At 38.7% G+C, this 15290-nt stretch overlaps 1 protein-coding gene across 1 annotated transcript in view; it reads left to right on the top strand.

The window, feature by feature from the left end:
* Positions 1-5341, top strand: part of CCDC192 (coiled-coil domain containing 192) — a gene marked incomplete at its 3' end in the record, with an annotated part of 200558 nt that extends 195217 nt beyond the window's left edge. The window contains exon 7 of the mRNA XM_082620304.1: positions 5055-5341. Coding sequence (XP_082476430.1) covers positions 5055-5341 — 287 coding nt within the window. The remainder of the gene's footprint in view (positions 1-5054) is intronic.
* Positions 5342-15290: the final 9949 nt, after the last annotated feature.

Raw genomic sequence — 15290 nt, 5'->3', positions numbered from 1 at the left:
TTCTCTGTTCAATGAACATTTTTGGGTGGTGACATCAGTAAAGGGATCGAAAGGGGAATACCCCTTTTTAGAAAGAAATATTTATAAAAATTTAAAAAAGCTTTCCAGCCATTTATTGGCCACTTTTCACACTACACCTCTTTCCTCTGATTAGCTGTAAGCTGTACCCTGCTCTCCTCCAGTCTGTCCATGACAGCCTTCCACCTGTCAGATAGCTCTATAACAACAGGCAGCTGCACTTGTGGCAAAATGCAAATTTCATTCTTTGATTACAATTGGCAGCTGACCCAGGAAGAGCTTGAGGGACACCAATGTCTGCAAGCCACTTAGAAAATCATCATTTAGGGATGCTGCAGAAATAATTCCTGTACAGGTGAGATCAGAGCACCCCCAAAGGGCACATTCCAACTTTAAGTCCCTCAGCTTCTCAAAGTACAATTACCTCTGCTGTTGTCAATTTAGTCATTTTTGACATGACTCTCATGTGACCCTTGGCTAAGAGCATGAAGGTTTTGAGGGACTAAAGAATGGGAAGCTGGAAGTGACCAAAGGCATTTTGTCCTTCAAGGGTGACATAGAAACTTGAACGTAGCTTGGCCCAGCTGGAAGAAGAAGGTTCCTATTGTCTGTCCTCTTTCTAAACCTGCACAACTATCACCATCCCTTCTCCTGCCTCCTCTTTGCCGTGACCCTAAACCCGCAGTCTCACTCCTACTTCCCACCTTTGTAAGGCAGAAAGAGGGGAAATCCTGAAAAATAATGTATGATTGTAAAAACCTCTACAATAGTAGCAATTGTGATGATGTCATACCCTGACTGTCGCTAGTCAGGTTTGCCCCCTCTGTCTGACAGAGAGAAGATTCTCTCTTGTCTCTGGGTCTCCTACTGCCTCTGGGTATAAGGTTAAACCTGAGATTATCTGGTCAGCAGACAGAATCCTCCACATCTCAGGCAGCCATGGCCTTGGCAAGACTATCTGAGCTTCTAGCAAAAGGCCATGGAAGACAACAGGTGTTTGAGATCTGGGGGCATGTAGAGTTGTCAGGACTTTAGGGACACACATCCCTTCCTATTAAAGATGAGGGAGTTTGGAGTAGGGAAGAGCAGTGCAGACCAGATTATGTGAAGGTTAGTGGTAGAGTCTGAAAAACTTACTGGAGTGGCCTTGGGTTACTTCTAATACAAATAGGATGTGAATCCTGGAGTCCCTCACTTTATTGAAAAGTTTAAAACACTTTTATTATTCATATGTGTTTAGAAACAGAAAATATTTTTCTTATATGTGTAAAGAGATCATTTAATGGTAAAATATACTTGTATGAGAAATCTCCTTTTTGGTGCACCCATTCTTTAGCTTGTCTCCTTATCGGCATTTTCATGTAATACATGAAAACATTACAGTAGAATCAAAGGTCTCATGCCATCTCTCCTTTTTTCAGCCTCATGTTTCTTCTCTACACTTTTTCCAATTATCTTCTCCCTGTGCTATGGGCAGACTTGTGTCCCCCACAAAAATCCGTATGTTGAAGCCCTAACCCCACAATGTACTAGTATTTAGAGATGGTACCTTTGGGAGGTAATTAGGTTAGATGATGTCATGAGGGCAGGGCCCTCTGAATGAGGTTAGTGCCCTCATAAGAAGAACCTGTGACCTCTTTGTCTACCATGTGCAGACACAGCAAGAAGGCAGCTGTCTGCAAATCAGGCTGAGAGTCCTCACCAGAACCCAACCACACTGGCACCCTGATCTAGGACTTCCAAGCTCTAGATGTATGACAATAAATTTCTGTTCTTTAAGATACCCAATCTATGGTATTTTGTTGTGGTAGCCTGAGCTAACCAAGACGCACTTACTCTCTTTCTCTCATTGTCATTCTACTTTCTCCCTCTACTACACTCTTCCGAGAGGGCAGAGACAGAGGGTATAGACCTGGTGACTGTGATTGCCTATGTCAGGCCACCCTGCTACATTTTTACCTCTTTATCATTAGAATTTAGTGAACAAAGTATCTTACCTATATTGCATTATTTTTTAAAAAAACAAATTAAAAAATTATTTTTAACCAGTTTGCCTTTGGGAATGATGCTAAACTCCTTTCTTCCCTGTGCAATTGGTAGAAAATAACTTCTCCTAAAAAGAGAGGGAAAACTGGGGAAAGAAAATATTGAAGGAGAGGTCAACAAGAAAGGAGAATCTGACAGACATAGACAAGGAGAGATGCTTCTGATGCCCCCTCTGTCCCTGAGCCTCACAGTGCCCAGCCCTCTCTATCCTGCCTGCCATTCCTTTCCGTAACATCTTCCCACTGCCGCTTGCTGCCATTTCCCTTCTATTCTTTCCTCTCCTGTTGAAACTCACTTCAAGCCCTAAGAACCCATTCTCCCAAGCCCAGATTTCCATGCCTCTACCTTCTAGAGTAATAGAAGACATGATCTCTGTGCTAATAGTTGAGGGCCAGCAATCCTCCCTCCCAAATAACAACTGTACATGTTAACTAGAGCCATCTGCAGGGAACACATCCACCTGTGTTTCAAAGACTGCTCATCCAAACCTAAGTGTCCATTGGCAGATGAATGGATAAAGAAGACTGGCACATATATACAATGGAAATATTACTCAGCCATAAAAAGAAACGAAATTGAGTTGTTTGTAGTGAGGTGGATGGACCTAGAGACTGTCACACAGAGTGAAGTAAGTCAGAAAGAGAAAAACAAATACTGTATGCTAAAACATATATATGGAATCTAAAAAAAAAATTGTTCTGACGAACCTAGGGGCAGGACAGGAATAAAGACACAGACGTAGAGAATGGACTTGAGGACAAGGAGGGGGAAGGGTAAGCTGGGACGAAGTGAGAGAGTGGCATGGACATATATACACTACCAAATGTAAAATAGATAACTAGTGGGAAGCAGCCGCATAGCACAGGGAGATCAGCTTCGTGCTTTGTGACCACCTAGAGGGGTGGGATAGGGAGGGTGGGAGGGAGACGCAAGAAGGAGGAGATATGGGGATATATGTATACATATAGCTGATACACTTTGTTATACAGCAGAAACTAACACACCATTGTAAAGGAGCTATACTCCAATAAAGATATTAAAAAAAAAAAAGAGTGCTCATCCAAAAGGAAACTCCACCTCAGCACTATCCAATAGAACTATAATGAGAGCCACAAATGATACTTTAAATTTTCTAGTAGCCACATTTTTAAGTAAAAACAAATGAGTAAAATTGATTTAAAAAATATATTTTAGTGCAACGTATATCTAAAATATATCATTTTAATACATAATCAATTTTTTAAGCCTAATGAGATAGCTCACGTTATTCTCAAACTGTCTTCCAAATCAAATATGTATTTTATACCTGCAGCACATCTCAATTCAAACCAGCCACATTCAGTTGGTTAATGGCAGCATGTGGTGAGTGGCTACCATATTGGGCAGCACAGCTGTAGTCAGAGAAAAGGAAAGGTGAGGCCCAGCATATCAGCAAATGAGGAAGCCTCCGCCCCCCATCCTATGGACTCCCTCTTCTGGGCTTGAAAGCACAGGCCTCTTGAAGAGGGCACAAAATTAAATGCTTCTTTGCGATTTGAGATTTTTTTCATTGCTTTTTAAGAAAGATACCCAAACTACCATCTCTTTAAATATTATCATTAGAATCTCATATGTTCAGAACAAAGATTTCTCCATAGATTCTTGAAATGTAGTACATTGCTGATGGTTAATTTCTAAAAGCAGAGAACAGCCTGATCTCTCCTCTCATCACTTTTGTGAAGCCAAAGCATTGTGTCCAGTGTGCAATGTGGTGCTCAAGCTTTCACCCCGTGACTTCTTGAGAAAATCATGGCTACAAATTAGTTTTATTTGCTGAGAAATGGGTGACTCCCTGCCTGCACGGGCTATCACAACAAAGCTGCCCCAGCTTTAACAGGTGTATAGATACACAATAGTAGCAGCCCTTTGTACCCTGGACTTAACGTTATGCTTCTTTCAGGTGCAGCTGTGGGTTTGCTTTCACTGCGGTTTGAGTAGAGGCTGGACCTTCAGTTACATCAATTAGCTGTTGACACCATGTGTCAAGTTCATTCATATGCTATTAGCTCAATTAATCCTACCATGGTACCCAAGCCCTTGATGGCCCTTACTTTTTATAGCTGAAGTCTGCCTTTTATACAACGTAGAGAAATTATTTTAATGGTAGAAATTTCAGGATGAGAGTGATGTGGAGGGTGGTACTGCTAAAATCTAGTAGAATGAGGTTTCCTTTCAGTAGTTAAATTTTTTTGACCGTCTAGTGATATTTGTTTTCAAGGATTTCCTGCTGCCAGTCACTAATCTTTTCTCTCTTTGACACAGCCTCCCTCTCCTTCCTTACTCAGACCTTTATCCTTATCTGAGGGGTTAGCTGATAGAAATTGATAAAGATAAGTTTTTACATTCAGGAGGCATTTGTGATTTTATTGACATGCTGAAAAGTATTCAGACCTAAAAGAAATTAATCTCTATACCCTGCTACAGAGTTTTCCTGATCACCTCAAATTACACCCCTGCCAACTCTAAAGCTGACTTGGGTTAAGAAACTAGTCTTTTCTCATTATCACTTTTCCCAAAAGGGACAATGGCAACTTTTTTTTTTCCAGTCAAATTAAAATTCACATTGAAGTGTATTTCTACTTGATTGTAGCCCTTGTGAAGAATTATTAAGAAGAGATAACATGAAATCTGGGATGGCTATTGTTTGTAGATTGGATTTTCAAGGACAGCTTATTCCCATGGTTAATTGAAAGTTAAATGCGTATAAACAAGAGTTGGCAAAGACTGATTCTCCTCCCTCTCCAGAGGCTTCTAAGATTTCTTTTCATGAGCACCCGGAGTCTTTCCCCACACTGGTCCAGATTCCGTTCTCAGTATATCTGGCCAGATGACGCAACATCTATGTTCTCTTTTAAGAACGTGAGAAATGAAGCTTTTTCATCTTCCCTTTCTTTGAGTTCTGGGAAATCCAATTAAAACTGTTCAGACTTTCCTTTTCTTGTTTGCTTTAGAAGACAGCTCACTGGAAGAGTGCTATGGTGGTCTCCCGCCTGTGGAAGAAGGTGACCGAAAAATCAACCTGATTGTGGAGTTGTCGACCCAGGTTTCCCATCAGACTGAGAAGATCACTCAGCTGGAAGAAATTTTAGAAGAAAAGGAAAGGAAGATTCAGCAGCTGGAAGCCGAGCGGGAGGCCCATCCTTTCCCAGAGGTCAAAGACTCTCCAGAATGTTTACAAGAGGCCCCAATTTTCTTTAGTAATAGCGTCACTCCTGTGGTCTATGACGAGGATATTTAAAGATTCTTAGTAAAAAAATAATAATAATAAAAGTTTATTAAGTGTTGTCAAGGTGAAGTCCAGAGCCCAAGCAGACTCACTGGCAAACTCAAGTTCAAGTTCATGGGTTTGACCTATTCTATAAGGTTCATATTGGAAGGAAACAAAACAAAGGGAAGTCCTCAGACGCAAACACTGAATGTTTCCCCTTTAGACATTTGTCACATAATCCACACAGCTGTAGAATACTTTGTTTTCAGACATTCCTGATAACAGAGGGAGAGGAAAAAACACAAAGCTAGAGAGATGGTCAAAGAACTTAGCATTATCCTCTTACCAGAGGTTTGTCACACTGCAAGGGAGGGGTGGCACGAATCCCATTTTATTATGCAGCTCAACTCTGAACAGAAAGCAGTCATGGAGGGTGAGCTTCAAACTGGGGAATGTTGGGGTACTGAGAGCAGAATCATTGCCAGCAGATTAAATAGCCATGAGGTCTGTCTTTTCGTATCCTCTAGAATATATTTCTCGATGGTATGTATTTTATTAACATTTAGCAAGGGTAGAAATGAAGTAAAACCAAACCAATCAAAAGAAATAAAGAATGGATGAATCAGAGCCACAGTCCTTTGGGAGAAGTGTCCTGGGACAACATCTCCTTGGGAAAACACATAACACTGATTTTTCCCTTACGAGCAACATTAAGATCAAAGCAAAATATACGATTACAATTGTACCGAGGAGCTGTGGATGGCACAAAATAACATCAGGAAAAATAGAGGATGGGCAAAGGAAAGCTGCCCTGTAATTAATGGAATAGAAGACCTCATCTCATATTCTTCTCCCACTCATCCCCTTCAAATGAACTATTTCTCATCCATAAAGACCAGCTAGGTACTAACTTTAAGACCTTGCTGCTTAATTCTTACTCTCTCGGTACTGCGGACTCAGGCAAACAGCTATAGCTATCCCATGAGTCTGACTGTATTGCTACTTCTCGATTTAGTTCAATCAGTTCAACAACTACTCATCAGAACTCTTCTATCTACCAGGCACAATAATAGATGTTAGCAATATCATAGAAAACATGAAAATCACAACTTTTATCATTCAGGAATTCACAGACACAGTTAAAGAGTCTCCTTAAAATAGAAAACATGAAAATCACAACTTTTATCATTCAGGAATTCACAGACACAGTTAAAGAGTCTCCTTAAAACAAAGTTTTTAAACCTGTTTTTTTTTTTTAAGGAAGTATTGAGTTTTGGACTCATAATAGCTTTGCAATATTGACTCTAGAGGTTCACTACAAAATAAAACCATGGTTCTACCAGTAGGTTCTATGTTCATATAAAGCTAGAATCTTCCCATATTTGTACATAACCTCGGAATTTCACCTGAAATGTCTGCAAGTATGTACAGGTGCAGTCCATTATCAGAAATGAAACCAACTTACAACTCTATGATCATGAATACACACCTACCCCAGAAAGTGACTTGAAGCACTTTTCCACGGTTCCAAAAGAAGCTTTTCCATGGAGTCTACATCAGTCCCTCACTTCAGAAATCCCTTCTCTCTGGTCCCTCCTTCTCACCTCTTCAAACCTTATGATCCCCTTTGTCTTTCCTGTTTCTCTGGTACTGATGAGGGTACCCTGTTCCAGTCTTGAAGTTTTGCCCATTGCATCTGACACCATGGTAAGAATGAAAGTTGCCATGTTTTTACTGCATATTACTGTGAGAAAGCTTTAAATCTTTGTTAAGAGTGGACTATCTCCAAGACAAACTATTCTCTGCAATTTTGTCGTGTTATTTTGATCATCAAGTCTCCATTTCTTTATTTTACCGAAGATTATCTTAATCCCATGGGATACTGAGGCTGAGAAAGATGAAAAGCAGGGAGGGGGGGGGAACCTCATTACACCCCAAATAGGAGGGTGTTCACTTCTAGATCAATTTCCCCTGGCTAATGCTTTGGCCAACCCTCAGCATGAAAGTAGCCTTACAGTGGAGATAAAATAACAGAGCTGGAGCTGCTGTTAATAATTAATAGAGCCTGTCACCTCTACATATCTAAGGACCAGCCACTGAAGAAGAAAGCATCAAGAGTCATATTACCCTGCAAACCCATCTTTACAAGAAACTGATCTTGGCTCAGGTCTAGGTTATCCTCAAATCAGAATCGGGGAGGACATTTGGTCCAAAGGTGAACAGACTAATCTCTGTTACCGACACCTAAGCAACAAGAATTCTTTAGATATCCAGGTTTTATGAGGAGGTGGGAGGTGAGAAGAGTTGTTACTGGCCTCTGGCCTCTGAGACATTTATAAGTACAAAGTTTCACATTCCCTGCTGAACATTTATGCCATTGTGTGCCCCCCAAATTTCATTTCCATTTTCTGCCATTCCTCCAGAGAACTGGGTAGTAAACTTCAGATTGTGCCAAATACCTGGTTCAGACAAACTACAAATCAGACTATAGCCCACACTGTAAAGCCAAAGTCTCATTTTCTAAGAGCCAGTTGGATTGCTGAAACAGTTTACTGATCTTTAAAATATCTGTTGTAAATATCACAAGACAGCATGCTGATGCCCTTATTCTTAAAGAAAATGTAGGTAATCATCAGGTAATATACCTGGTTCAAAATAATTGGAAATTAAAATTTTAAACTATTTAACAAGTAACAAAAGCCACTCCCTAATAGTCTAAAAACATTTACAGAAATATATGCAGAGTTTTAATTCTCCTTTTTCACCAGTCATTAACTTTTTTCAGGGAGGAAGTTAAGTTGAACGTGCGGTGTGGCTAATCAATTTAAATAAATGTTGGATTTTTTAACAATTTAATTTCATTATTACGTGCATGACAAGCTGAAATCATAGTAATAGACTTGTTAAAGACTAGCAGAAAAGTAAGTCACTGGAGAAACTGACCCGGAAATGTGAAGGGGGTGCCTTAGGTTTCAATGAAGTTCAGCAAAAGCAAAGAAACTATAATATTTTTGCCTAAATGCATTTCTGGGAAAGAATGAATTCAGTCAAGTTTTAGTTATCTTTTACACTCTCTGCTTATCCCCAAACCCAATCATTTACTTCTACATTACACTGAAGTAAAGAAGTATTACACTGAAGTATTTATTTGCTTTAATGCAATAAATAGAGAAGTGCTGATGAATGTTGCAGGCCTAAGTCAAAATAATATTTATTTGGCAATTATCAAGTATGGGGGCTGCAGAGACAAAACTATTCCAAAAGACATAAGAAAAGAAACATATTTAAAGGACTTGGAAAATCAGCTTGAGATTCAAAAATTCAACTCATAATTTGAAAAAATTAGACAAAAAAAGAAAAAAGTAATTTATAAAGGATAAAGTATTACTATAATTTCTCCCCTGCTATTACAACAAAATCTTCTGTTAAGATTTCCCATATACAAGAGAACATTTTTTGCTCATAGAGGAAAATCAAGTTCAAGTAGGAAATAACCTTTTTAAAATAAAGTACTAGTACACTGGGACAAAGTTCACAGCAAAAGATAGGGCTGGCCGTGAGATTTCCCATACCTAATGAAATTAGGTCTTTTATGGTAAAACAAACAAACAAACAAAAACCACTAAAGACAGTTCTTATCAGGTTCCCAGAGAAATTGAGCATCTGAGTTAGATACTCAGTACATTCCCAAAAACATGAAGCTGTGGCAAGATGACACCTAATGAATTGTCTGACCATTTCCATCCCAAAGGTTTAAGTTTGCTTTTTATTCAACAAGAATGACCCTTAGTGCTCAAATCCAATAATACCCAATCTCTTGTTCTTGGGTGAAAAAACTCACATGATGTATTGTCTAATAACTCTTGAATCCATTTTCTTAAAAGTCACAAATAAGCTTAAACAAAAGTTTATTGTCTGATGTCACATTTTTCAAAGAATGATGTTATCACAGGCAAAAGATGACAGCTGAAGGGGAGAGAAGGAGTTAGCCTAGCACCAGCTCTTTGTCATATGGGGTCCAAACAATAATAACAGTGAGTTCTAGTTAAAAGAAAAAAGCTGATAATATAATCTTTGGTCCTGTACTAAAAAGGTGTGCCTTATTTTTTTTTATAAATTTATTTTATTTTATTTATTTTATTTTTGGCTGCATTGAGTCTTCGTTGCTGTGTGCAGGCTTTCTCTGGTTGTGGCGAGCAGGGGCTACTCTTAGTTGTGGTGCATAGGTTTCTCACGGCGTTGGCTTCTCTTGTTGCAGAGCACGGGCTCTAGGCGTGCGAGCTTTAGTAGTTGTGGCACATGGGCTCAGTAGTTGTGGCTTATGGGCTCTAGAGTGCAGGCTCAGCAGTCGTGGTGCACAGGCTTAGTTGCTCCGCGGCCTGTGGGATCCTCCCAGACTAAGGCCCAAACTCAACGTCCCCTGCATTGGCAGGCAGACTCCCAACCACTGCGCTACCAGGGAAGCCAAGGTGTGCCTTACTGCATAGCTCCTATTTGAATGAAGTTGGTATGGTGACAGTGAAAGAAACAATAAACAGTTATAGTGGATGCCCTATTATCTTGCTAGGGACCTGCATTTGTTAGCCAACAGTTATGTATATAGGAGTATAACTAATATTTACATAGCAATTTATAGTTATCTAAACATTTTCAAATAGATTATTTTATTTAATTTTCATGAGATAGGTTTTAGCTAGGTAATTAATCCCAGGCTTATAACTAGGAAATGCCAGAACCAGGGCCCGCGTCCCCCAGGCCAGTATAACTTTCACAACACTCACCACCTCTAGGCAGTTATATAACAAAGACATTCATTGTCTACACATCTTTCTCAGGTCAGCCCTCATTTCCATTTAAAGGAAAAACAATTTTCCATGGGTACCTTCTTTCTCAAGTTTATTCCACAAGAGGAGTCAAAAAGCTGTCCAGATTCAACTGATCAAATTAATTGGTTTGGTCAAAACTGTGTTTTGGCTTTGGTTTGTTCATTGTGTTTTATTTTAAAGTAATTGCTTTTAAGAAGAGTGGGGCCGCACTCTACAGTTTGCCCTGGGTCACACCATTTCCTACTGTCTTATACCAGGCTGCTTAAGACATTTATCTTAACTGCCTTGCCCTGTAGATAAATGGTTTGGAATCTCTGCCTGGAATACAATGCTTACGCCAGGTCCAGTTTGGTATGTTGTTACCATAAATTTCAATGTGTTGAGTTTTGATTTATAGTCATATATATATATATATATATATATATATATTCAAAATAAATTTTTAGATAAAAACTTTTAGACAAAATGAGTACATTACATCCTACATTCAATTGTTAATTAAAACATTTTCAAATAGATTATTTTATTTCAGTTCCATTTTGTATTCAGTGGTAATGCATATTCCCATATGCATGACAGAGGCAGCACAATAAAGACCTAAAGAAAGTAACCAAGAGTTCACTGCAGCTTCCTCATCAGTTCAGGACAGTTTCTAAATCTCTGGGGTTTTTTTAATCAATTTTTATTGGAGTATAGTTGCTTTACAATGCTGTGTTAGTTTCTGCTGTACAGCAGTGAATCAGCTATACGTATACTATATCCCTCTTTTTTTGGATTTCCTTCCTATTTAGGTCACCACAGAGCATTGAGTAGAGTTCCCTGTGCTATGCAGTAGGTTCTCATTAGTTATCTATCTTATACATAGCAGTGTATATATGTCAACCCCAATCTCCCAATTCATCCCACCCCCCTCTTCCCCCCTTGCTATCCATACCTTTGTTCTCTATTTCTTTCTTAATGTGTGTGCTGTATAGAAGGGAATTCTGACAGAAAAAACTCATTTGACCCACACCACAAAGCTCAAGTAAGTAGGTAAATGATGACTAACAGAACTGGTATTTTCTAAAGGAAGAAATCCAACACAGACGTTCTACTTATTTCATCTACAAAACTCCCCTTTGCATCCAGTGGCATCAGTTCTATTTCATGCAGATGGAGAAGCAAAGACAATCAACGGACATCTGCAAAAATTGTTCGTTCTATTTCTAGTTACTTTTTTCTCCTATTTAGATGAAAACTTAGGCATTAGGTCTCCTTAGCACATTTAGCATATTTAGTAGTAATGCCTTAAATTTATAAAGCAGAATTAAAAATTATGCCTCTGGGGCTTCCCTGGTGGTGCAGTGGTTGAGAGTCCGCCTGCCGATGCAGGGGACACGGGTTCGTACCCCTGTCCGGGAAGATCCCACATGCAGCGGAGCGGCTGGGCCCGTGAGCCATGGCCGCTGAGCCTGCGCATCCGGAGCCTGTGCTCCGCAACAGGAGAGGCCACAACAATGAGAAGCCCAGGTACCGCAAAAAAAAAAAAAAAAAAAAAAAAAAAAAAAAAAAAAAATTATGCGTCTGCTTGACTGACAACCCTGTGTTTCCTATTTACAGATGGGAAAACTGACCTCCAAACGTTAGAGCTAGACTTGTAGAGTCCAGAACAGGGGTCAGCAAACTATAGCTACAGGCCAAATCAGGCTTGCCACCTGTTTTTGTGTGGCTGGTGAGCTTAGGGTGGTTTTTATGTTTTTAAAAGGTTGAACAAAAAAAATCATATTCATGACACAAAAATTATATGAAATTCAAATTTCACTGTCTATAAGGTAAGTTTTATCTGAACACAGCCATGCTCATTGTGTAGGTATTGTCTCTGGTCTGTCTTCCTGCTATGGTGGCAAGGTTGAATAGTTGTAACAGAGACCTATAGCCAGCAAGCCAAAATATCTAGGCCTTGATGGAAAAAAATTGCTGACCCCTTGTCTAGAGCAAATTAAATGAATTGCCTGAAGTCATACAGCTAGTAAGTTTCAGAGCTAGGCTTGAGTGTGATGTTCTTACTCCAGTTTGACTCCTTATGATACAGACACTTTTACACAGATTCATTCTCAAATTGACATCACAATGAAAATATGTTACCCAGGGATTGCCAAATCTCACCAGGTTATGGCTAAAAAATAAGCTCATATGTCTTTTACTACCCTGTAACAGAATGCTTTTTCAGATTATTAATGCATTTTCTCCCTGTATTTATCTCATTCTACTCCCACATTAAAAATGTAGCTTGCTCTCTGCTCTGTTGTCTAGAACCCAGGAGTTTTGTGTAAAAACAAATGGAGAAGCTAGCCATGAGAGACTTTCTTTCTATGCTTTTGTTTCCAAAGCTTAAGTCCATTGCAGAAAGAACGGTTGAGAAAGTGTCTCTGAGGGGAGTGTGAGGAGACAGGGAGGGATTCCCTCCACCCCTGAGGGGAGATCAAGAGAGGCATGTGTGCCCCATCAGCAAGAAGAACCTGTCCCTTCTCCCTGCCCTTGCTTTAGGGATGCAGCAGGATCTCAGAGGGATCAGCCACATGGAACACCAGGCAGGTTGGATTCTGAGGACCAGGATTTCAAGCCCTGCCATGAGTTTCATACCCATGTGTGTCTTCAATGTGGACAAGCAGCAGACTTGAGGGGACCAAGCTGACTGGGAAGACAGGGGACTCAGTATCAGCAAATGACAGAGAAATGTCTCAGAACCAAGAATCCTGGCATGAAGCCAGGGGAAGGGAAGCCTCAAAATGAGTCAAACTTCCTGCCTCCTTCGTGGGATAGGGACTCAGAGTCACTATTCAAATAATTTATAGAAAATAAAGAAAGGAATTTGTGCAGACTTGAGTTTGCAAATTGAGATTCACATGAGCCCTACTGTTTAAAGTCTCCATTAAAAATGCAAATCACAAAGACTCCACACCTCTACCCAAAAATTCTTGCTGAGGCCAACATTCCATTGGGTTCTGCTCTCCAAGAAACTTATGGAAATCCCACCTTGCTGGTGACTCAGCACCTCAGTCTGCTGTTCTCACCCCTAACTGTAGGTACAATTAATTATAATCATTAAACACTGAACAGGGAACTTCCAATCTGAACTGCTTATCACTTTCCCAGATCAAGGAAATGAGAGAGTTAAATGTTTTGTGTATTGCCAGCTAGTACTAGTTACACTAAAAGGTTTGTTTTAAGATGAGTTTGGTGGAATTTTCCCCAAAATGAAGTTGATTAGAATTTGCCCTAAAGTTAGATAACTTGGTAAAGCACATGTCTTATATATATTAGATGCTCATGGATGAGTCCTCATTCTTCCTGATGATCTAAGTAGTGTTGGAACAAAGGGAACATTATGGCAGCTTTATAAAATAAACAATTTAATTTTGCTCCCAGTTTGAGAGCTTGTTATGAGATTCTTCATTCTGTTACATTTTTTAAAGAATTTTACAGAATTATAGTCAGTTGTATAATGAAATGGCACCGACATACCTTTCACCTTGAAAGCAGTACACATGACTGAGAGAACTATCATTTCAAATACATTTGAAAATGTGCAATTCTTTCCCATAGCAAATAAGAGACTTTAATAAGTAATGTATATATAATGTAATATCTACAGTAACCACTAAAAATGCTATACAAAGAGAGACAGATGAATCAAAATAGATTTTTTTAAAATGCCCAAATAACCCAAAAGAAAGCAGAAAAACAGAAAATAGAGAAATAAGTAAACAAAGAGCAAATTTAAAAATAAAATAGTGTTAAACTCTAACATAGTAACAGTTCCATATAAATATAAATGATATAAATATACCATTAAAACACAGGGAATGGAAGAGCAGATTTAGAACATGACTGAACTATATGCTGCCTCTGAGAAAACCAGTTCAAATATAATAATATAGGCAGGTTGAAAACTTAAAAATGTAAAAAGATATATTATACAAACACTGCTCAAAGGAAAGAAGTAGTGGCTATATTAATATCAGATAAAGTAGACTTCGGAGCAAGGAAAATTACCGGAGATAGAGAGGGACATTATATTGTAATAAAAGAGTCCACCAAGAAGATATAGCAATGCTATATATATTGGCATATACAACAGAGCTGCAAAATATGTGAAGTAAAACATGATAGAACTGAAAGGGAAACAGACATTCATAATTGTAGTTGAAGATTTTTAAAACCCCTCTCTCCACAATTGATAGAACAACAAGAAAGAAAATCAGCAATGATATAGAAGAACTCAACAACACCATTAACCAACAGTATCTAATCAACACTCACAGAACATTCCATTTAACAAGAGAAGAATAAAATTTCTAAAAAAACCAATAAAAGAGATGGTTTTTTGAATAGATCAATATAATTGACAACTTCCACAAGTCTGAAAAGAAAAAAGAAAGGAGACACAGAATGTTATATCAGGAACAAAACAGTTCCTGGGAAGGATAATAAGAGAATCTGCACACTGGAATTTGATGATTTAGAAGAAATGAACCAATTCCTTAAAAAAGCTCAGACCACTACAACTCAGTCTATATAAAATAGATAATTTGAATAGTGCTACAAATATTAAGGAAACTGAATTAATAATTTTAAAACAAAAAATAAATCTCCAGGCCCAACAATTTTACCAGTGAATTCTAAATATTTAAAAGAAGTATTAATACTAATTTTAGGTAATCTCTTCCAGAATATAGAAGAGAAATGTATTAGACAGGGTTTTCCAGAGAAACAGAACCAGTAGTGTGTGTGTGTATGTGTGTGTGTGTGTATAGATAGATAGATAGATGTGTGTGTGTGCATACATTCATGGAGACAGAAAGAACGAGTGAGGAAGAGAGATTTATTTTAAGGAATTGGCACATGTGAGTATAGGGACTGGTAAGTCCAAAATCTGCACAGTAGGCTGGAGACCCACAGAAGGATCACTTGTAGTTTAAGTTCAAAGGCAGTGTGTTGACAGAATTCCCCTTCCTTCAAGGGAAGTCAGTCTTTTTCTATTAAGGTCTTCAACTGCTTAGATGGGACTCACCCATAACATAGATGGTAATCTGCTTTCAAACTCAGCTGATTTAAATGTTAATTTCATTTAAAAAATATTTTCACAGAAATATCTAGAATAATGTTTAACC

This window comes from Mesoplodon mirus (assembly GCF_964341445.2).
Source record: "Mesoplodon mirus genome assembly, chromosome: 5".
NCBI classification, from domain to species: domain Eukaryota; kingdom Metazoa; phylum Chordata; class Mammalia; order Artiodactyla; family Ziphiidae; genus Mesoplodon; species Mesoplodon mirus.
Note: the sequence above shows the minus strand (reverse complement) of the source record. Positions and strands in the feature narration are given on the sequence as shown.